The sequence below is a fragment of the Mytilus galloprovincialis genome, chromosome 10 (genome assembly GCF_965363235.1).
Source record: "Mytilus galloprovincialis chromosome 10, xbMytGall1.hap1.1, whole genome shotgun sequence".
Classification (NCBI taxonomy): domain Eukaryota; kingdom Metazoa; phylum Mollusca; class Bivalvia; order Mytilida; family Mytilidae; genus Mytilus; species Mytilus galloprovincialis.
The window spans coordinates 240,232-264,663 of NC_134847.1; the positions used below are offsets into that span (position 1 = coordinate 240,232).

Consider the following 24,432-nt stretch of genomic DNA (forward strand, 5'->3'; position numbering starts at 1 on the left):
CTAACCCAAACCCCAAATGTGTTAAAACTGTTGTTTTGGAGGCCTTACTCCATCTGGGAAAGGGTAAGTCTAGGAGGGTAACCGATTAGATTTTCGTATTAAGTATTTTCACGAACTTCTCAAAAATCAGAGTTTTGGAGGGATGGGGGGTCAGGTTATGGTTTTTGATACTTTTCATAGTCGATCTTTTCAATATTTAAACATGATTCTATGCTTCGATCGGCTTGCCGTTCAAAAATCGACCCCGTTAGGGTCAGTACTTTTGGACAATGAAGCCCGTAGTGAAGACCGCAAGTCTTTATCTGTTGTAGTTTGGGAGTTGGGGTTAATTTCGGGGTTAGGCTTTACTCTCGCACAAACGTTTCTTCAGTGAGGTCGGAAAGTGCGGCCGTACACTTCAGTGATACCAATAAGTTTTCATCCTCTAGATTATCTTTCCATCTTTTCGGAACAGTTAACTTTATGAAAATATCTCTATTCAAATCCATTCTACATCTGTTTGAAGATTGAGGTCAAAGGCACTTTTCATACTCTGTACTTAGAAATATTTTTTGAAATTTCTGACGCATGCGCATTCACAAAAAAAGGGCAGACATGCGCAGAAGTGACAAAGGGCACCTCACTTACCCTCGCCAAAGTACTCTACCCTGTCCCAATCCTGACCCTAACCTTAACCGTAACACTAACCCTGACCCTAACCCAAACACTAACCCAAACCCAAAATGTGTTAAAACTGTTGTTTTGGAGGCCTTACTCCATCTGGGAAAGGGTAAGTCTAGGAGAGTAACCGATTAGATTTTCGTATTAAGTTTTTTCAAGAACTTCTTAAAAATCAGAGTTTTGGAAGGATGGGGGGTCGGGTTATGGTTTTTGATACTTTTTATAGTCGATCTTTTCAATATTTAAACATGATCCTATGCTTCGATCGGCTTGCCGTTCAAAAATCGACCACATTAGGTGCAGTACTTTTGGACAATTCAGCCCGTGGTGAAGACCGCAAGTCTTTATCTGTTGTAGTTAGGGAGTTGGGGTTAATGTCGGGGTTAGGCTTTACTCTCGCACAAACGTTTCTTCAGTGAGGTCGGAAAGTGCGGCCGTACACTTCAGTGATACCAATAAGTTTTCATCCTCTAGATTATCTTTCCATCTTTTCGGAACAGTTAACTTTATGAAAATATCACTATACAAATTCATTCTACATCTGTTTGAAGATTGAGGTCAAAGGCACTTTTCATACTCTGTACTTAGAAATATTTTTTGAAATTTCTGACGCATGCGCAGTCACAAAAAAGGGCAGACATGCGCAGAAGTGACAAAGGGCACCTCACTAACCCTCGCCAAAGGACACTACCCTGTCCCAATCCTGACCCTAACCTTAACCGTAACCCTAACCCTGACCCTAACCCAAACACTAACCCTAACCCAAACCCCAAATGTGTTAAAACTGTTGTTTAGGAGGCCTTACTCCATCTGGGAAAGGGTAAGTCTAGGAGGGTAACCGATTAGATTTTCGTATTAAGTTTTTTCACGAACTTCTCAAAAATCAGAGTTTTGGAGGGATGGGGGGTCGGGTTATGGTTTTTGATACTTTTCATAGTCGATCTTTTCAATATTTAAACATGATTCTATGCTTCGATCGGCTTGCCGTTCAAAAATCGACCCCCTTTGGGACAGGGTTTTGGACAATAAAGCCCGTAGTGAAGACCGCAAATCTTTATCTGTTGTAGTTTAGAAGTAGGGGTTAATTTCGGGGTTAGGCTTTACTCTCGCACAAACGTTTCTTCAGTGAGGTCGGAAAGTGCGGCCGTACACTTCAGTGATACCAATAAGTTTTCATCCTCTAGATTATCTTTCCATCTTTTCGGAACAGTTAACTTTATGAAAATATCTCTATTCAAATCCATTCTACATCTGTTTGAAGATTGAGGTCAAAGGCACTTTTCATACTCTGTACTTAAAATATTTTTTGAAATTTCTGACGCATGCGCAGTCACAAAAAAGGGCAGACATGCGCAGAAGTGACAAAGGGCACCTCACTAACCCTCGTCAAAGTACACTACCCTGTCCCAATCCTGACCCTAACCTTAACCGTAACCCTAATCCTGACCCTAACGCAAACACTAACCCTAATCCAAACCCCAAATGTGTAAATACTGTTGTTTAGGAGGCCTTACTCCATCTGGGAAAGGGTAAGTCTAGGAGGGTAACCGATTAGATTTTCGTATTAAGTTTTTTCACGAACTTCTCAAAAATTAGAGTTTTGGAGGGATGGGGGGGTCAGGTTATGGTTTTTGATACTTTTCATAGTCGATCTTTTCAATATAAACATGATCCTATGCTTCGATCGGCTTGCCGTTCAAAAATCGACCACCTTAGGGTCAGTACTTTTGGACAATAAAGCCCGTAGTGAAGACCGCAAGTCTTTATCTGTTGTAGTTTGGGAGTTGGGGTAAATTTCGGGGTTAGGGTTTACTCTCGCACAAACGTTTCTTCATTGAGGTCGGAAAGTGCGGTCGTACACTTCAGTGATACCAATAAGTTTTCATCCTCTAGATTATCTTTCCATCTTTTCGGAACAGTTAACTTTATGAAAATATCTCTATTCAAATCCATTCTACACCTGTTTGAAGATTGAGGTCAAAGGCACTTTTCATACTCTGTACTTAGAAATATTTTTTGACATTTCTGACGCATGCGCAGTCACAAAAAAGGGCAGACATGCGCAGAAGTGACAAAGGGCACCTCAATAACTCTCGCCAAAGTACACTACCCTAGCCCTAGCCCTAACCCTAAACCTAACCCTAACCTTAACCCTAACCCTAACATACAAAGTGTGTCATATCAAGTTATATGTCTTGGAGCAGGTGCTACAATATAAAATAGACTAAGAATAGAGTCAATCTATTTTATTTTTAATTAGATCAAACAAATTGTTATCTTATAATCATTCCATATTGATAAAAGTGTCTAATCTTAAAGCATGCTAATAAAGAAAAAAGAAAAAAGAGATCAATAGACTACATTTAATCATGAATAACTACATTAATGTAAGATGCTTTTTGGGAACTATATACATGAAATGTGAAATGGAATAAGTTGGAAAATATGTATACCCTTATTGTTACAAAGTTCAATGAATAATGCACACAAAAAATTGGAAAATGTAACACTGTCAAACAGACAGGCATCATGATTTTCTTAATTCATGATAGTAGAAAAACATATATTCATCAAAAATATTGACTTTCACAATGTTAAAATCTGTATGGCCAGCTGGATATCCTAGGACATAATGGTCGTTCTTCTACCGTTTATTCCTCACAAGTCAATGTCTGTAAACCATCTTACAGGGAAGGCTTCATTGGCTTCCTGAAAAAAATATATAAATTGATGATAAAAAAAAAAATGAATAAATTTGTGATATATTGAATAATTTAAGAAATAATCGTAAAATCTAGAAATGTTTTTGTCATAAACTAGTGTATGCCAATTTAAAACTGAAATGTAATAAACTCAAATGCTTAATAATGAAATAGAATATAAACTACCACAGATGTCGAACACTGAACATTTGGACCAAGTATAAAGAAGACTACATTCAAAATATATTACAATATTACTGACTTTCTCATGTTTTTCACCTTGTCCCTTAGTTGGGACAAGGTGAATTCCTCCTCCTTGAAGACTCCTCGTTGAACCCCTTTGGACATCATCGTTTTTAAGGCAGTTTCGTTTACTGTCCAATTCAACAAGGCAGCGAAGGACCCCACGAATTTAGTCTGTTCTTTATTGAAACAAACTGAAATAAGATGCAGATGAAAAGGTTTAATATTCACCGTAATAATTTTTTGACATTATTTTACAACCTGATTATTGCACAGTATGGAAAAAACATATCTAGTTAATTTGGAACCGCAGAATTACTGTAAGAAATTTCAAGCCCGTTAAACTACACCTTTGTCCCTAGGGTAATTCTTTTTATGTACACACTTCATTAGAAGGCATTTAATTGATTTCATTAATACAACTAATTTGTAACATCTTCTTGTATAGTTAATTAAGGAAAAACTCCTATTTGGATGTCAGACATAAGAGAAGAAATGCCAAATATCGTCACAAGGAAAAAATGTACATATTGCATCGTAAAATGTTATGTGTATTAATTTAAGGAGTCATACTTTTTTTCAGTAAATTTGGTAACACGTGTACTGATAGAACAAAACAATGTCAAGTTTTGTATAAAATCAATATTCAATTTGAATCTTAAATTGATCGTTTGAAGTTTATATACATCATTTCAAATGATCATGGCAGAGTAGTAGTGTCGATATTTGCTACATTATTCAAATAACCCTCTAATTAGAGCTTTAAATACAAGCTTGAAGAAAAACTTTACCAGATAGCGTTAGTTCAATTTTAACTAAAATATACAAGAATTGTGATGTATGATATAAAAAATAAAACCAAAAACTCTAAACACAAGGAAATAATTGACGTTTATACATATACTGTAAACCAACTTATTTTTGCGGATACTTAATTTCGCGTTTAGCTCTTTCTAGCCGAATTCGCAGCAATTTAATTTCGCGATTTTCAAATTTACTAAATGTAATTAGACAAGGACAGATCAAAGTTTTAAATTTTCGCGAAGATTAATATTCGCGGTTTTTTACATCTCTCGAAATAAATCGTTTGCGAAAATTAGTTGGTTTACAGTAACATCCCGAAAATTTACTAAGACTCTTCATTGGAAAGTCATGCATTCTAGTATTTAGGTAACACACGTACGCGTATAGCTGTTGAATATACTCAAATAATTCTTATTTTTTTCTGTTAGCACACACTAATTTCAAATAAAAATAATATTAAATACTTCCATGCGCAACATATAGTTGAAAATCGGATGTTTAAAACATCATTACAAATTATTCTGATAGAGTAGTTCTGTCAAGGTTTGCTACTTCTTTACATCATATCTTAAATTAACCTTTGAAGGCAATCGAAAAAAAAACGCCAGATGACGCTGTTGCTCACCTTGGCCTAAAATAAACAAGAACCAGCATGTAGGATGACATGAATGAAACGAAAGACTCCGAACACAAGGAAATTATATATATTGATACATAGTACATCCAAGAATATATGTGTATTCGTTGACATAGTCTCTACTTAAACAAAATAAGTTTTTCAGTAATTAAGTAACACCCTTAAAACGGTGGAATATTCTCCCATAAATCTAAAATTTACTGATTGCACACAGCAAGGCAAATTGGCTTTATATTCAATACTGCCATATTCCTGTACATATACAATTCTGCACTTTGCAGTTGCATATGTATTGATAACGTGATATAGATAAACTAACTACTATTATCCTTCAGTTTTTTCGAGGCTACAGTTAGAACATTTGACACTATAATATAAAGAAATAAAATGCTTTGTCAGAAAAAAAGTAGCAATCAAAACTATGTAAAGTTGAACCAATTAGATATAATAAGTTGAAGGTGGCTCATATGAAAATTGCATGTTGTATTTCAGAAAGCATGAACTTTTATTCAAATGATATGTCGCCTCATTTTTACATTCTGAAGTCAAAGAATTAGAAAGCACTTTGAAAACGCATGAGCGCAGGCATCAGTTCATCGTTGTATTCATGTGCCATTATCCACTTTGTTTACAACTAACAAAAAATTATGAACATAAATGTTATCTAATTGAAATGTTTGTTAATGGCAGACCATCAGTGGGTAAGAATAGAAGTCAGAAAAAGTGTTAGCTTCATTAAATTTATCTTCTTATGTTCAACGAGATCCTAGCTAATGATTTCTGGATTTTGATAGAGTAGATCCGTCGATGTTTGCTGTTTTGTTAACATCGGACATTAATTTGAGCTTTTAATACAATCTAAAACAAAACTTACCAGATCGCTGTTGTATAACTTGACCTAACATATACAACAATGCGGAAGTCAGATATAATGGATAAAACGGAAGATTAAAACGGCCTCAAGGAAACTTGTTCAATAATTTAATAACACGCATGTAACATGTAATCGTAGAATATTATACTGTTAATCTTGTTTCGATTGTAGCACACAACAATGTCAACATACGTAAGAAATCAATATTCCATATTAAAATTGATCGTTTGATCTTTATATCATCATTACAAATAATTTTGATAGAATTGTACTGTCAATCTCTGCTACTTTTTTTTAAATTGAAGTGTAATTTCAGCTTTAAATACAATCAGAGAAATCTTACCAGATGGCTTTAATTCAACTTGACTTGAAATATACAAGAATTTTGATGTCAGATACAATGGATCAAACAAACAATTCCAAACACAAGGAAATTATTCACCTTTATACATCCTACATACTGAGAGTTTATATATGTCAGTTTACGTAGCCTCCTCATTAAAAAAGTCAAACTTTCAGTATTTGGTGTCACGCATAAGCGTAAATCTGTTGAATAGTCTCCCATCAATCTTATTTCTACTGTTAACAAACAACAATGTGAAATTACTTTAAAATTGAATACTTCATTTTAAAACTTAAATTGATCGTCTGATGGTTATAAACATCATTACAAATTATTCTGATAGAATAGTACTGTCAAGGTTCGCTACTTCTTTGAAATCACACTTTAATTGGAGCTTTTAAGACCATTGAAAAAATAACTCACCGGATGGCTGTCGTTCACCTTGGCCTAAAATATACAAGAACTTGCATGTCAGATAAAATGAATGAAAGAAGACATTTCGAAAACAAGGAAACTATATAAATTGATACATTGTACATTTAGAAAGTATATGTGTATCAGTTAACGTAGTCTCTACTTAAACAAAAAAACAAAATTCTCAGTATTTAAGTAACACCGAAAGAACGGTTGAATATAATCCCATAAATTCTAATTTTACTGTTAGCATTAAGCCATGCAAATTGGCATTCATAATTACTGAAAACCTTTACTAAATTTTTTCATAGATATAAAGATTTGGTTTTGAAGTTTGGATGTACCTGTAGAAAACTTATTTCAAACGGGATAGCACATCCTCATTTTTACCGAAAAGTTGTTAACCGTATTCGGAAATTTAGAAATGATCCATGTAAACTTGTCGCTCCTTTAAAAAAATTAATCTAAACGGTTACCTATTCAACACTGTAATAAGATCATTAAATATTGTTTTTATTGGAATAAATATTGATTTTGTTATCAGTAGATTAAAAGCTTACAAAATTTTACTAGTATGTTATATATATACATATTCATGGATCTACAATCTGTCGATACCTGTAACTTGGCATTGCACAAGGTCATGTTTTTCTCTGGCTGTTTATGATGTCTTTACACTAAATCCATTGGATGTTGGATGTGTACGGATTGATAGTTTAGTCTTAAGATGCATGATTTTTTTATTAGTTGTAAGTGGCTTTGAACTAGCTGTCAGATAACTGCGAGTACTCTCAGATCTGTTCATTGTGTCTTTTTGTGTCGGGATGTATAAGTACCCGGCCACGTCCACTTATATTTTTGTCCATCTGATGAGTTAAGCCTTTTTCAACTGATTTTTATAGTTCGTTCTTATGTTGTACTGTGATACCACTGTCCCAGGTTAGGGAGAGGGTTGGGATCCTGTTAACTTGTTTAACCCCGCCACATTATTTATGTATGTGCCTGTCCCAAGTCAGGAGCCTGTATATTCAGTGGTTGTCGTTTGTTTATGTGTTATATATTTGTTTTTCGTTCAGTTTTTTTACATAAATAAGGCCGTTAGTTTTCTCGTTTGAATTGTTTTACATTGTCTTATCGCGGCCTTTTATAGCTGACTATGCGGTATGGGCTTTGCTCATTGTTGAAGACCGTACGATGACCTATAGTTGTTAATGTCTGTGTCATTTTGGTCTTTTGTGGTTAGTTGTCTCATTGACAACCATACCGCATCTTCTTTTTTATATTCACATTCAATACTGCCATTCTCATTCACATTTACCAGCGAGGGAATATATTTTGCAGTTGCATATGTGTTTATATTAACATATGAATAAACTTACTGCTTTTTCTTTTCAGTACTTTGGAGGCTGCAGTTAGAACATCTGACACTGTAATATAACAAATAGAATTCTATGTCAGAGAAAAAGAAGAAATCAAAATTATATAAAGTTGTAACAGATTCCATACAATACGTTAGAATAAAATTAACGGTACCAATTTTTTTGCACCAGATGCGCATTTCGACAATACATGTCTCTTCAGTGATGCTCGTGGCCAAAATATTTGAAATCCAAAGCTTATATAAAAGAAGAAGAGCTATAATCCAAAAGGTCCAAAAAGTCGGCCAAATCCCTGAAAGGAATCAGAGCTTTGCATGAGGGAGATACATTCCTTAATTTTGTAATAATTTCTATAATTTTGTAACAGCAAATTCTAATAACACAACAAATCCGTATTTTCATGCCAGTACCGAAGTACTGGTTACTGGGCTAGTGATACCCTCGGAGACTAATAGTCCACCAGCAGAGGATCGACTTAGTGGTAGTTATACAATTAACGGTACCAATTTTCTTGCACCAGATACGCATTTCGACAATACATGTCTCTTCAGTGATGCTCCTGACCAAAATATTTGAAATCCAAAGCTTATATAGAAGATGAAGAGCTGTTATCCAAAAGGTTCAAAAAGTATAGCCAAATCCGTGAAAGGAATCAGAGCTTTGCATGAGGGAGATACATTCCTTAATTTATTATAATTTCTATCATTTTGTAACAGCAAATTCTAATCACACAAAAAAATCCGTATTTTCATGCCATTACCGAAGCACTGGCTACTGGGCTTGTGATACCCTCGGGGACTAATAGTCCACCAGCAGAGGCAGCGACCCAGTGCTCATATGAAAATCGACTGTTGAATTTAAGACAGCATACTTTTTTTTATGTTGATAGAATGGAACTATAATTGTTTGCTGTTTTGTTAACACACTTTGATTTGACCTTTTAATACCATCTAAAAAATAACATTCTTAATGCATGTAGTTCAACTTTACCTGAAATATACAACAATGCAGATGTCAGATGCAATGGATTACACAAAAAAATCCGAACACAAGGAAAGTTTTTCAGTAGTTTAGTAACACGCGTATAACGGTGGAATATTCTCCTGTAAATCATATTTTTACAGTTAGTAACAGCCAGTATGTTCCGTCAGTTACTTTGTTCTGGCGGAACTTTTAAACTTGTTATTTCATTCCGATGGAACTTTCCAACTAGTTGTTTTATTCCGAGTGCAGTCAAAAAGTTCCAGAAAAAGTAGCTAGTTGAAAAGTCCCTGAACAATGTAGCTAATTGAAAAGATCTGGTGGAACAGAACAACTGGTTCATCGTTCCAAATATACCAATATTTCGTCCTTTTTGTAGAAAAGGGGGAAGAATGAGTATCAGCAGATATAAGAGCAAATCATTAATTAACAGGAATACCCAACGCATGAAAATGTATTTAAATTTTGATGTACTGAGGGGGAAGAACAAACTTCCCCAGCAAAATTTAAGTAGTATTTCAAAGCTCACATAAAACGGAATAAGTTGCATTATCATGCAAATTTAGTATTCATAGTATCCTCAAGAGAGGGAAGAATATCCCCTCCTCATGTGGGTCTTTGCATCAACTCTCCAAATGGAACTTTGTGACTGGTTGATAAGTTCCGTTGGAACTTTTGGGCCAGTTTGTTAGTTCCAGTTTTGACGTATTTGCCAAAGTGGAACTTTGTCACTAGTTGATAATTTTCTTTTGACTTTTGTCATCAGTATCTTGGTTTCCCTTTGAAAGGTTCAAATATGATATGTTGCGCTTTTACTTGGCATCAATTATCCAAATGGAAATTTCTGCCTGGTTGATAAGTTCCGTTGGAACTTTTGGGTTAGTTTGTTAGTTCCGGTTTTGACTAGTTTGGAAAAAAGGAACTTTCTAACTTGTTGATATGTTCCGTTGGAACTTTGCAACTTGTCACTCTGTTCCGGTGGAACTTTTAAACCAGAGGAAGAACTTTTCGGCCGGAACTTTCCAACGTCGGAACGAAAGAGCATTTACACTTGTATTTAGCACACAGCAATTTCAAAATGCATTAAAATCAATATTCCATGTTTGAATTGATCTATTGATCTGTATATACATCATTAACAATAATGTTGATGGAATTGTACTGTCAATGATTGGTACTTTTTTGTAATTACTATGTAATTATGTAAATACAGCTTTAAATACTATCAGGGAAAACTTACCAGATGGCTGTATTTCATCTTTATCTGTAATGTACAATAATTTGGATGTCAGATATAGTAAATCAAACCTGAAATTCCGAACACAAGGAAATTATTTAAATTGATACATATTACATCCCGAAAGTTTATGTGTACCACTTTATGTAGCCTCGTCATTCAAAAAGTCATATTTTATCAGTATTTTGGTAACACGCCTTTGCGTATAATATTCTGCAATCAATCTTATATTTACTCCGCGTTGAATATTCTGCAATCAATCTTATACCTACTCTTAGCACACCCCAATGTCAAATTACATTAAAATTAAAAACATACTTCCATATGAATCTTAAATTGATCGACTGATGTGTATAAACATCATAACAAATGATTCTGATAGATTAGTTATGTCAAGTTTTGCTACTTCTTTAAAATTACACTTTAATTTGAGCATTCGTGTCCGTTGGAAAAAAACCAACTCACCAGTTGTTTGCTGTCGTTCACCTTGGCCTAAAATATACAAGAACTTCCATGTCAGATAAAATAAATGAAACAAAGGATTCCGAAAACTAGGAAATTATATAGATTGATACATGGTTCATTAAGAAAGTATATGTGTATCAGTTAACATAGTCTCAACTTAAACATTATTATTTTTCTCAGTTATTTAGTAACATGTATATATTGGTTGAATATTTTCCCATAAATTCCAATTTGAATTAAGCATACAGCCATGCAAATCGGCATTCACACTCAATACTGCCTTGTTCATTCATATTTACTAGCAATGGAATATATGTACATTACAGTTGCATATGTGTTAATAACGCGATATGGATAAACTTACTACTTTTTCTTTTCGGTACTTTGGAGGCTGTAGTTGGGAGATCTGACACTATAATTTAAATAAAATAGAATGCTTTATCATAGAAAAAGTAGCAATCAAAATTTTACAAAGTTATAACCAATTTGATACGATATGTTATAGGCGGTTCATATGAAATTGCATTGTGTATTTTAGACAGCATTTAATGTAATCATATTATATGTTCGCCGCATTTTTACATTCCGAAGTCAAAAATTTAGAAAGAATGTAAAAAGTATAAAAGTTCAGGCATCAGTTTTTCGATGCATTCATGTGCAATTATCCACTCTGTTAACAATCAATCACGAGGTCTAGACATAAATGGGCATGCATGGAAGTCAGACAACAGGTAAACTTTATTCAAATTATCTTCTAATACATCTTTACAATTTTTTGCTGTTTTGCGATTTTTGCTGTTTTGTTAACATCAAACTTTAATTTAATCCTTTAAAACAATCTAAATAAAAGACTTACCAGATGTCTGGTGTTTAACGTGACTTGAAATATAGAACATTGCAGATGTCCGATGTAATGTATAAAACGAAAAAAAAACAAACGAAGACACGCATTTTTTTTAGTTATTTTCAGGAAGATATATTTGTATCAGGTAACGTATTCTGTTCTGAAAAAAATGACCTTTGAAATATTTTCCATAATTGTTATTTTTAACGTTACCACACAAGAATTTTGCATTACGATTCAAAACTTCCTTATTCATTCCTCTTTTCCACCGAGAGATTTTCTGCACTATGCAGTTCCGTATCTGTTACGATATATGGATACACTTACTACCTTTTCTTTTCTGTAGTCCGGAGCCGGAAGCTATTGACTCAAACTCTGAAATATGAATATAAGAAAGTTTAATACAGAAAAAGTAGCAATCGAACAATGTGTAACGTTGTTTCCAATTAGATACCATATGTTACAGGTGGCTCATATTAAAATTGTATAATGTATTTAGGCCGCATTAAGTGTTATTTAAATAATGTGGTTGCTTCAGTTTTTACACTCTTAAGTCATAGATTGAAAACGTGCATGAGCTTTGAATACAATCTGAATAAAACTTACCTGGAATAGAACTTGCTGGTGCAAATTGGCCTAAAATGTAAAAAAATGTGGATGTTACATGTAACGAAGGAGTACAACATACAGGACACAAGTAAAGTATACTTTTATTCAGATAAAATTAAGAAAGTTCAAGTGTAACAGTGTATGTTAGGCAGAAAAATAAAAGAATAACATACATTATTTAGAAGTGTATAAAAAAGAAGTTTATCTAACATAAGTGATAGGTTACATTTGGTGGATTTGTTTCTACTATTTAGGATTTTTGATAGCTTAAGTAAGCAGGGTTTCCCACATGCATTTCCCGATGTGTTGGTTCGATACTAATGTAGTTAATCAAAGAGAAGATTGCTCTGAGGGATACGATTGCCGTTGTTTCATTGACACATGTATACATTTAGCTGGATAATATTATTTTCAAAACTAATTCAACTGCACATGTAAAATAGTTACAAAATAGCCAATCCCGGATAAAAGTGTCAGGACAATGTAATTAGGCCTATTGTGTTTTATTTTTGTACTATCAATTCTCGGGGTTGAAGTTTACTTTCCACAGCAGTCACTGAGACTCAGAGTGAGAGAACGTATTCAACTTCGTATCTTATCACCTATTTTCCTACGTTATTTCTAGGAGGAACCCCATTCCTAACTTTTTAAATATTCAATTTCCGATGATGACTACAAATATTTTAATTTAAATGATGCATTTGATTTAAGATATGCAACAACAATAACCCTCAATAACAGACATACATAGAAAAGATCCCATGAGTTATAAATTAATTAATTGAGTGGGGAATCCAGTGGAACCATTCAATCTTAAACCCCTTGATGTCAAGAAATCTATACGAATGCGCATAATTTCAAAAACAAACCCTTGAGCAAGAAAGTATATAAAAATATTTATTAAACGACCTAGATGGTTCTCTATTTCTTTATGGAAGTTCAATCGCAAATATCAGTTTCATAACGGTAACATATAAGAAAAACTCCACTTCAGTTCTTTTATGACAGAAATAGATTTATCGGAATTCAGAGAACTCTCGCATTTTATCAAAATTGGGAATTTCCTCTGACGTGTTTCTAAATTTATAAAAACACTAAATATAAATACTGCTTAATTCTGATTTTCCGTGTTGTTAAAAACACGCATATAAGCCAAGGGAATTATCAAACATGAAGATTATGAAAAGAATATTAAAGGAAAATTGTTTAAGTTGAATCCCTTTGTTTGTTTTTAACTTTTAAAGCAAGACAATCATAAGAATCTGAGATTTTCTTTAATATTTAGAATAAAACGATTGACATGAGGGCATTGCTCTGAGCCACCGGTATAAGTCTACAGATTGCTTGAAAGCAATCGTATCCCAAAAACAAAGCTTCGATCTGCTGATCAAAAAAGGAAAGTAATAGTTTGCATTTATTTACATGTTTTAATCTACTTACTTAGCATGTAATGCATCAGCCGACTCTCATTTTCTGCAACATCTGAAAGTATTTCAGTTAATAAAATGGGAGAATGTGTCAAAGACAAAAAAGCACAAAACTGTCCAAAGCCACCAATGAACCCTCAACACAAAGAAAATCAAATACAAAGAGTCGGCTAGTAAACATGCAAATTGCAATCAAGACATAGACGACCACTTTTGTTAGTTTTGAGATGATATAGATATCGAGAAACATAGGAAATCAAACTAACCCTAACCACTAATATATGAAAATTATAATGCTAATCAGAAATAAAGTAGCAATTAAAACTATGTAAAGCTGTTACCAATTGTATATCTTATGTTATAGGTGGCTCATCTTAAAATGTCATATTGTATTTAAAACAGCATTAAATGTTATTCAATAAAAGTGGTCGCCTCATTTTTACAATCTGAAGTATAAAAATGAAAAAACCTTGAATAGTGCATGGAAATTTGAAATTTGAATTTTATGACTGTTGATTCATTCATATTGTTTTTCATGTTTTCTTGACCATATGTGGACTACTGATGTTCAAATGTAACTGTTAATTATCAATGAGATGTGAGGCAATAAATAATGAAATTTGACAACCAATTTAATTTCCCATCTTAATTGATATACATCTATACCGAATCAGTTTACTTATTTCTTTTGGAAGTATCAAAGGTAATAATTTTGCTTTTACTTAAAAGACTAATATTATAATTATCCATTTTGGCTATGTCCAAAACCACCCTTATCATACATACTCCTATAGTCGCAAGTATTATTCTTTATTTTATTCTTCATCTAAGTATTGGAATATTGTAAATGAAGATACATTTACTACCTCACATTTTGGTTAACATTTCTTACCTTGCAGTTCCGGCTCTTCATTTTCTGAAGAAAAAGAAAATTATATTACTTAGTATTGCTCAACCATTATGTTCAAAAACTCCGACAAATTTGTACAATGAAACCATATCACTCTTTGTACACTTTTATCTGATGTAAATAAATTGGTACATGAAACAATGTATCAACAGTTCACGACAGATTCCCCTTATTCTTTGCCTTTAGGCATTGATACAAAAAAAGAATCAGATGTCTATAACAAATGAATTAAATTCTTTCTCTGATTTCGCCATTATTTAACACATTGGCGTGCTTGTCATTTTACTTTTCAACTTGGTAAAAGTTAAAAATCAAAACATCACCGATGCCAATGATGATAAAATGGAAGCAATAACTACTTGACTTCTTAAGTCCTTACCATCCATATTCTCTGATGTCTTCACTTCTCCATCTTCCAATGAATAATTTTGCATTTACTATATTAATTGTTTACGACATGAAACGTTTACAGTTAAATATGACATAGCTAATTACAGTAGTTATATAAGGCCTACAGTACGGAATAACTCATGGAAAAAATGCCATTTGAAGGTACCAGAAAAGTCATTCTCCTCGAATATCAACTCTTAGAAGATGAAAGTTTCGTTGGGCTCACTGTAATTTTTTTTTGCATTTTATGCAGTAAGTATACTCTTTGTTACCGACATTAATTGTTACAAATGGTTACGGTTCAATACGAAAGAATAAATAATAGCAGTAATATGAAAGACAAAGTACGGTATTAAAAATGAAAAATTTGCCATTTCAAAGTACAAGAAAAGGTTACCGCTTAGAATGTCAAATACTTGAAAATGAATGATTTGATATGCATGATCATTATTTAAATTGTTAAATTTTATTCATTTTTTACAATGTTATTAGTCACGTCAGATTTTAAAATCTTTTGTATGAACATAAGTGTGCTTAACTCTGTTGCAGGTAAAAACCTTGTAAAACTACAAATTAAATGCAACGGAAGAATACAGCTGTTCAAGAGTCATATTTCCATTAAGTTAAAATAAATCCGAGTAACAAACTAACACAGAGAGAAACACATCAGATACATTAGGAAGACAAAAAGTTATATCAAATTAGCATGTTTGAATACTTAAAGCGTTTCATAACGTTACAGACTGCAGGACGTACAGAAAAATGTCAATTAACTTTTGGATATATTGAAGGCAATTATTTTGCCTTTTCTTTAACACCAGAGTCCTACTTATATTCCTTTTTTTTAAATTAAGTCCACATAACAGTTATGCGACATACTCCTTTATTTGCAGATATTATTTCTCTGTAAAATTAGTTGTTGTATGAAAGAAGATACATTAGCTATTTTACATTTTGTTTGAAATTTCCTACCTGAAATCTCCTCCTCTTTATGTTCTGAAAAAGAAAAAAAGGAGTGTATAAATATGCTACAGTATGTTCCAAAACTTCTGGTAATTTGTACACAGAAACTATGAACTTGTAGGACAATGAATCTGAATCTAATAAATTGGTATCTATTAACAGTTCTTGACATATTCCCTTTCTTTTATGTATTTATGCATTGATAATTCATCTATAATAGAGGAGTTGAATTATTCCTCTGGTAAGATCGATATTGTACTTGTTAAAAATATTTTTCTTTATCATCATTAATTTACGTATTTTTTTCAATTGCGAGAATTATATATAAGTCTTGATTTGAAAACATATACGACTACAGATTATTAAAAACTAGTTGTTACCTCTTTCTTCTGCTTCCTTCTGTTTGGTTAGTTTTCCTAGAATAAGCAAGTTTAAATATGCATTACATCCCGTCTAGTCTTTTAAAACTTTAATTATCTATTTGTAAGGATTTGACAAATCATGCAATCAGCTTAATTTTGCTTGTTTTGGTTTCGTTTGAAATATACTAAAAGTTTACTCATTGTAAATAATGGTATAAACTAGATCGGTTTTAGTTCAGTGTCCCGAAGTATTGTAAAATAGTATTTTTCACTTTACTCATTTAACATTTGTTTTACTCAGTGGCGATCAATTCATAAACATTTAAAATTGAAAGTATTATGATATTTCTCATTTAGATTTCTTTATATTGTTGTCATTAAATCTTCAAGCTCTTGGTAGATACATTACATATTTGTTGTTTTGGATAAAAGGCAAGAAAAATAATTTTTAAAACTTCATCAAGGTCATACAATATTACTCTGGTTCTAGAATTATTAAATGTTAATTAACTTACTTTCAACAAACATTTTCAGGTCTGTAACTGTTGCTGAAAGAAATATGGAAGGTCTTACTTGTACTCTTAGGTTTTTACCCATTCCATGTAACAAGATGAATCAAAAAGGCAATTATATACGAGACCATGCAACATTCAATATTTTACACAACTTATTTAGATAAATGACATAAGTAACTTATTTTTTTTGAAAAATTCGCCAAAATCAATAACACCATACAACTGTATTTCTTAATATTAATACCGAAATATCAGCTCTTTTCGTTTCGGTCTGTATGATGCCACAAGAAGTTTTGACAACAAATCTGAATAAGACTATAGAAATGATTTCTTCGATCAGAAATGTTAAAAGGTGGATGGATGAACAGATCAATCATAAGTCGCGTTTAAGCTGTTATATGAAGTTCTAGAAATATTAGGATTTGAAAAAAGTTGAATTATTAAACTTTTAATTTTAAAGACTAATCTTACTACGTAAGTGGTACTATCTACGTTGTAGGGCCTTTATTTTTTCATTTGGCATATGTTGGCTATAAAAAGGACCTTGTATATTCAGTGCACAAACATGGCAATGTTGACAGACACATAAAATATTTGAAATTTTGTGCACTCTCCTTCTTATGGTGTAGTTTTTATATTGTGAAGGGAGTCACGAAGTAATAGTAATAAAACTTGTGATAGTATGTAAATGCCAATTTGTGTACATTACTTAACCTGCATTCAATTACTAGTATTAAAATATATTGACACTAAAATTAATCATCGAAATCGTCCCTATAGAAACCAATTTCAGATCGTTTTGTCCAGATAAACGGGATTTTCTCCAGATCAAGCATATGTTACAACAATGAAAACAATCCTACCTATATGTTGTTCTCTTATTTCATTCTTCAGATCTTGGCTCTGAAAAAAACCAAATAGAATTAGTTACAAATAAAACAACAATTCATATTGGAATACTAATTCCACACTTAATTATTATATTGACGTGAATAGCCAAATAATGTTCACTTTAATTAATAACAGTGTTACTCAATTCATATAGATAATGTCTATGTAATTAGTAATAACAGGTCTAGTTCTTTATAAATATACCTACCGACTCTTCAAATTGTGCTTTAATCCAAGATTCCATGTTCTGAAAAAAGGAAGTGTAGTTTGATTGAATATTTAGGATACGATTAGGTTTACAAAAATAAATATTGTATCAGACACTCAACTTATATTTGCTTAAGTGAAACGGTATGTATTGAAATAAACATGCCCTTCATTCGAACACCATATTCAAATTCATGATCACCATGCAATGTAAACTTCCTTGTTTTAAGTCGTAATTCTTTACTTAAAATTTGCAGTTTCCTTAATCTGTTGACAGTTCTCAGTTCGTAGTTTTCATCACAATGTTAGGGTTTTTGAAGTTGTCGTCAGCAAGATTAAAACCACAATAAAGCATTTGTTTGCTTTGCCTGTTAAATGTCATTGATTCATATGTCTAGGAATATGTTTGTCAGAATCAAAGACAAAAAGTTTAGTTGTCAAACTTCTGTCAGCGTCCTTCTCGTCACCATAATCTACACCTCCGGACGCACGATTTACGGATAGTGTCACGATAAAGTATTTTTTTCCGTTTCACATACTTTTGACTTATTCTTGAAAACTATTTGACAGTTTTTATCGAAGTACTGAAAAATGACAAAAAAGGTTTTTAGTACTGAAAAATGACAAAAAATGTTGGTACTGAAAATGAGAGAAATTTTCAATTCTAAAAAATGACAGACAATTTCAGTACTGATAAATGACTGAAATTTTTAATACTTAAAAATGACTGCAACTTTCAATACTGCAAATTGAATGAAGTTCTTAGTAACGAAAAAAATATTTCCAAGGATTATTGAACATATGCACATGATTATTTGTACTGAAAAGCTATATGTACTGAATGATAATATTTTTACCAGTACTGTATATTTAGTGGCATTAAAAATACATGTAAACGCAATGCAAATTCCTGGTAATGTATTTATTTTTGAGAACATGTGACAACAATACCAAGACAATATATCGTTATGCATCACTGCATAAGTTGTTCTTACGCAATTGTAAGCAATTTCCTTTCAAAGAAGTCAATAAAATATTGACAAAGAATTTCCTTTCATGTCCAAAAATCACCAAACCCCAAACCAAATATGAAACAATCATTCGCGTTCAAGGAAACCAAGAAGATATTTATGTAAAATTGTCCTTGTGGATACAGTGGTTGAGTTTTAAAATATCGGCTAACAGGAAGTTGATGCATATCAGATCTACATCAAAATGATGGAAATCACTCCTGGAAAGATTGGAAGAGTAGTTTGAATAATTTCATATCGGTATGGCATGTACAAACAAGAACTTTAATAACGCACTATTTCTGACAATTGCTTTAAAAAGAAAAGTGCTTTCCCAGTATAAAGATAAAACGAGCGCGATTCAACTCTTAATTTGCACAATTTTATTTAAACTGCAGTTGATACCTTAAAAAAAAAAAGGTTCCCTGTTTTGAACATGTTTTAAAAAAAAATGCAAATCAAAAATTCAACAGTAAATTTTACCAACTATCCTTGTAAGACATTTTAAAGACCAACAGATAAACTTGTAGCTAAGGCTAAGAACTTTAAAGTGCCAACAAAAATGGTGTAAATAAGTTTTCATTTTTTGGGGGCATTGAAACATAGGTGATATGACAGTGAAGATTAAAAGTTGTAGAGAGCCTTTTAATCTATGTTTAGGGTATTTTTCAGCACAGGGCATTGGAAATGTAAACACACTAAAAAACTTGTTATATTGAAATGTGGATTCTTTCTTGATTGCAAAAATATATATTCACTTCTAATAAATATTCAAATGCCTAAGTTTGTGAATAGATATTTGACTAAAAAAATGTTTGATGGGAAATAAACTGAAAAAAAGGTATGTTATATTTAAGAGTTTTAAAATTTTACTATCTGTTTCAAGCCAATTACTGATGAAAAAAAAAATAAGTGAACTATCCTAAATTGTTGATTAATTACAGATAATTATTGGAAATTTATTAGGTAAAGTATAAGCCTTACTTGAAGACCTTTTAAATAATTAAAGATTAACAAGATCTTTAACAAATATAAATATAAATATGAATATTGAAATTGATAGATTGATTGTTGGTTGCTTTGTGCTAATGCGGCGTAAAACAACCAACAATCGACCAATATATCTAAATAATCATATTTGTATTTATATTTTTTAAAGATCTTTTTAATCCTTAATCAATCATTTATCTTCCAGACATAATTTATAGAATCACTTTATATAGTATAGATCAAAAGTAATAGGCAATAGATAAATCCTCTTTATATATCGAACATCTAAAATACACATTTGTGTATTCAATTATGAGGTCAAATACTTGTGTATTAAGAATTAGATGTATATTGAAGAGTCTGTATAATTATGTAAGACTGAAATTGAAAAGTAATGTTGTCAATTTAATTGGCAGTTTAGAAGGTGGGGCATTGTAATTAGAGGTCCATCTTGTCTCTAATTGACCTTTGAGAATGACAGTTGTCAATCATACTAGTATTGTATCAAATCTCAATAATCTAATCAAAATGAATAAAAAAAGCCTGCACATCAAAATATTTTAACGACATACATTCTTGAATGAACTGCTCCAAAAATGTATCCATTTTTTCACAGTCAATACATACATCAGAACTAAAGGGAACTATATTTCAGTGTTAAAACATAAATTTAGTAGCTAACCTGTCTTGTTGTTAGGGAGGCCGATGCCTTATGAAAGATTAAGAACACGTTCCAATCTTTCCATAAATGCTTCATGTAAAATATGTAAAATTTTCAAATTTAAAAAAGTCTTGTCGTAAGGCATTTTAAGAATCTGGAAGATAAAGGGGTAGGCATTCGACTGTTTAAACTTACGTTTTGTGTCAACAGGGCAAGGTGGGTAAACAACTTGTTTCTTTTAAACTATGTCCAAACTAAGGTATAAACGGACAGACTACTCCTATCTTTCAAAGTCAATACAAAAGTTAACCTGGGCCTTTTGGCCCAAAGGACCTTTTCATATCATTTTCACCGTGTGTAAAAAAGTTTTCAATTTGAAAATATCGGCAAACAGGAAGTTGATGCATATAAGAAAAAAAATGCTTTATATGAAATCATCAATCTTTGTAAGATCCAAATTTGCAAGATTTTAAAACTCTAATCATGTTTTCGAGAGAAAAAAATAAAAGTAGAAACTCTGATTCCATATACTCTTTTGCATATGCATTGCTGATGTACATTAGGTTAATTACTTATGTTGATAACGTCTTTTAACAAAAAGGCAATAACTATGTGATAATTAATAGTCAACAACTCATTTTATAAAAAAAAAATACAGTCCAATTATACGAATAAGGATACGAAAATGTATACATCACAATGAAAACCTCTCATACTGCAAACTATTTGTGTTTCCCGAAATAAATAAAACATTCATTCAAATAATTCATTATTAAAGAGTTCAATGGAAACAATGGTAGTCATAAGAGTAGTAAAATGTTACTGACCTGCTATCAATAAGTATTAGTACCAATTGATCTTCCTCTATCGTTTTAAATGATCGACCTTCCTCCTTCCGTTTATGACGTTTGGAATTCTTCCTCCTTCCTTTTCTGGCGTAAAAGGTAAGGAGGAGGAATGTATTTTATAAAGAGGAAGGATAAAGTTGTGTGGCACCAAGAGGAAGGCGGAAGGTCTGCAGCGAGAAGCGGAAGGAGGAAGATGTGTTGTGATAAGAGGAAGGAGAAAGGTGTGTTTTAAAAGAAAAAGGAAGGAGCTCATTCCGCATCCTTCCACTTGTTACCGTGTGTAAAAAAGTCTTAAGTTTAAAAATCCACACACAGGAAGTTGATGCTTATCAGATCTAAAAAATGCTTTATGAGAAATCATAAATCTTTGTCAGATCCTAATTTGCAAAATTTAAAAGCTCTTATCATGTTTTCGAAAATTACTTATGTTGATAACGTCTTTTAACAAAAAGGCAATGACTATGTGATAATTGAGAGTCAACAACTCATTTTATAAAAAAAAAAAAGAATACAGTCCAATTATACGTATAAGGATAAGAAACTGTACAACACAATGAAAAGCTCTTCTTTTGCAAACTATTTGTGTTTCCCGAAATAAATAAAACATTATTCAAATAATTCATTATTGAAGAGTTCATTGAAAACAAAAATAGTCATACGAATAGTAAAACGTTACTGATCTGATATCAATAAGGATTAGTACCGATTGATCTTCCTCTATCGTTTTTAATGATCGACCTTCCTCCTTCCGTTTATGACGTTTGACATTCTTACTCCTTCCTTTTCTTGCGTAAAGGTAAAGGAGGAATGTTTCCTATCAAAAGGAAGGATAAAGTTGTGTGGCACAAAGAGGAAAGCGGAAGTTCTGCGGCGAGAAGCGGAAGGAGGAAGATGTGTTGTGATAAGAGGAAGGAGAAAGGTATGTGGTGACAAGAGGAAGAAGGAGAAGGGAAGGAGGCAGGTGTGTTTGAAAAGAAAAATGAAGGAGCTCATTCCGCATCCTTCCACTAATTACCGTGTGTAAACAAGTCATAAATTTAAAAAATCGACGCACTGGAAGTTGATGCTTATCAGATCTAAAATATGCTTTATAAGAAATCATAAATCTTTGCCAGATCCTAATTTGCAAAATTTAAAAACTCGAAACATGTTTTCGAGAGAAAAATAATAGTAAAATTCTGATTCCATACACTCTTTTGCATAGGCATTGCTGATGTACATTAGGTTAACTACTTATGTTGATAAAGTCTTTTAACAAAAAGGCAATGACAAGTGATTATTGAGAGTCAACAACTCATTTTATGAAAACAAAAAATACAGTCCAATTATACGTATAATGATACGAAACTGTATACATCACAATGAAAAGCTCTTTTATTGCAAACTATTTGTGTTTCCCGAAATAAATAAAACATTCATTCAAATAATTCATAATTGAAGAGTTCAATGAAAACAATAATAATCAGAAGAATAGTAAAACGTTACTGACCTGATATCAATAAAGATAAGTACCGATTGATCTTCCTCTATCGTTTTCAATGATCGACCTTCCTCCTTCCGTTTATGACGTTTGACATTCTTCCTCTTTCCTTTTCTGGCGTAAAAGGTAAGGAGGAGGGATGTATCCTATCAAGAGGAAGGATAAAGTTGTGTGGCACCAAGAGGAAGGCGGAAGGTCTGCGGCGAGAAGCGGAAGGAGGAAGATGTGTGATGATAAGAGGAAGGAGAAAGGTATGGGGTTACAATAGGAAGAAAGAGAAGGGAAGGAGGCAGGTGTGTTTTAAAAGAAAAAGGAAGGAGCTCATTCTGCATCCTTCCACTTGTTACCGTGTGTAAAAAAGTCTTAAATTTAAAAAATCGACACACAGGAAGTTGATGCTTATCAGATTTAAAAAAAATGCTTTATGAAAAAGCATAAATCTTTGACAGATCCTAATTTGCAAAATTTAAAAACTATAATCATGTTTTCGAGAGAAAAAAATAATAGTAAAAATTCTGATTCCATACACTCTTCTGCATAGGCATTGTTGATGTACATTAGGTTAATTACTTATGTTGATAACGTCTTGTAACAAAAAGGCAATGACTATGTGATTATTGATAGTCAACAACTCGTTTTATAAAAAAAAAGAATACAGTCCAATTATACGTATAATGATAAGAAACTGTACAACACAATGAAATGATCGTCTATTGCAACCTATTTGTGTTTCCCGAAATAAATAAAACATTATTCAAATAATTCATTATTGAAGAGTTCAATGAAAACAATAATACTCATAAGAATAGTAAAACGTTACTGACCTGATATCAATAAGGATTAGTACCGATTGATCTTCCTCTATCGTTTTAAATGATAGACCTTCCTCATTCCGTTCATGACGTTTGACATTCTTCCTCCTTCCTTTTCCCGGCGTAAAGGGAAAGGAGGAGGAATGTTTCCTATCAAAAGGAAGGATAAAGTTGTGTGGCACAAAGAGAAAGGCGGAAGTTCTCCGGCGAGAAGCGGAAGGAGGAAGATGTGTTGTGATAAGAGGAAGGAGAAAGGTATGTGGTTACAAGAGGAAGAAGGAGAAGGGAAGGAGGCAGGTGTGTTTTAAAAGAAAAAGGAAGGAGCTCATTCCGCATCTTTCCACTTGTTACCGTGTGTAAAAAAGTCTTAAATTTAAAAAATCGACACACAGGAAGTTGATACTTATCAGATCTAAAAAATGCTTTATGAGAAATCATCAATCTTTGCCAGATCATAATTTGCAAAATTTAAAAACTCTTATCATGTTTTCGAGAGAAAAATAATAGTAAAAATTCTGATTCCATACACTCTTTTGCATAGGCATTGCTGATGTACATTAGGTTAGCTACTTATGTTGATAAAGTCTTTTAACAAAAAGGCAATGACTATGTGATTATTGAGAGTCAACAACTCATTTTATGAAAACAAAGAATACAGTCCAATTATACGTATAATGATACGAAACTGTATACATCACAATGAAAAGCTCTTTTATTGCAAACTATTTGTGTTTCCCGAAATAAATAAAACATTCATTCAAATAATTCATAATT

At 32.3% G+C, this 24,432-nt stretch overlaps 1 protein-coding gene across 1 annotated transcript; it reads right to left on the minus strand.

The window, feature by feature from the left end:
- Positions 1 to 3,162: 3,162 nt before the first annotated feature.
- Positions 3,163 to 18,042, minus strand: LOC143048819 (uncharacterized). Its single transcript, XM_076222689.1, has 16 exons — positions 17,859 to 18,042; positions 17,623 to 17,662; positions 16,760 to 16,792; positions 16,263 to 16,298; positions 15,892 to 15,915; positions 14,512 to 14,535; positions 13,633 to 13,674; positions 12,190 to 12,219; positions 11,911 to 11,958; positions 11,104 to 11,151; positions 10,740 to 10,766; positions 10,278 to 10,301; positions 8,057 to 8,104; positions 6,687 to 6,710; positions 3,625 to 3,799; positions 3,163 to 3,369 (listed from the first exon to the last, which is right to left on the minus strand). The coding sequence occupies exons 1-16, from the start codon at positions 17,892 to 17,894 to the stop codon at positions 3,345 to 3,347; spliced, it is 684 nt and encodes a 227-aa protein (XP_076078804.1). The 5' UTR covers positions 17,895 to 18,042; the 3' UTR covers positions 3,163 to 3,344.
- Positions 18,043 to 24,432: the final 6,390 nt, after the last annotated feature.

What these genes read in the sequence shown, in the direction of transcription:
- LOC143048819 (XM_076222689.1), bottom strand. Translation starts at nt 17,894, where the DNA reads ATGGAATCTTGGATTAAAGCACAATTTGAAGAGTCG. An exon ending in CCTGAAAATGTTTGTTGAAA is followed by an intron (nt 16,299 to 16,759) that starts GTAAGTTAATTA and finishes TGCTTATTCTAG; the next exon opens with GAAAACTAACCAAACAGAAG. An exon ending in ACTACAGAAAAGAAAAGGTA is followed by an intron (nt 11,152 to 11,910) that starts GTAAGTGTATCC and finishes TTTAAATTATAG; the next exon opens with TGTCAGATCTCCCAACTACA.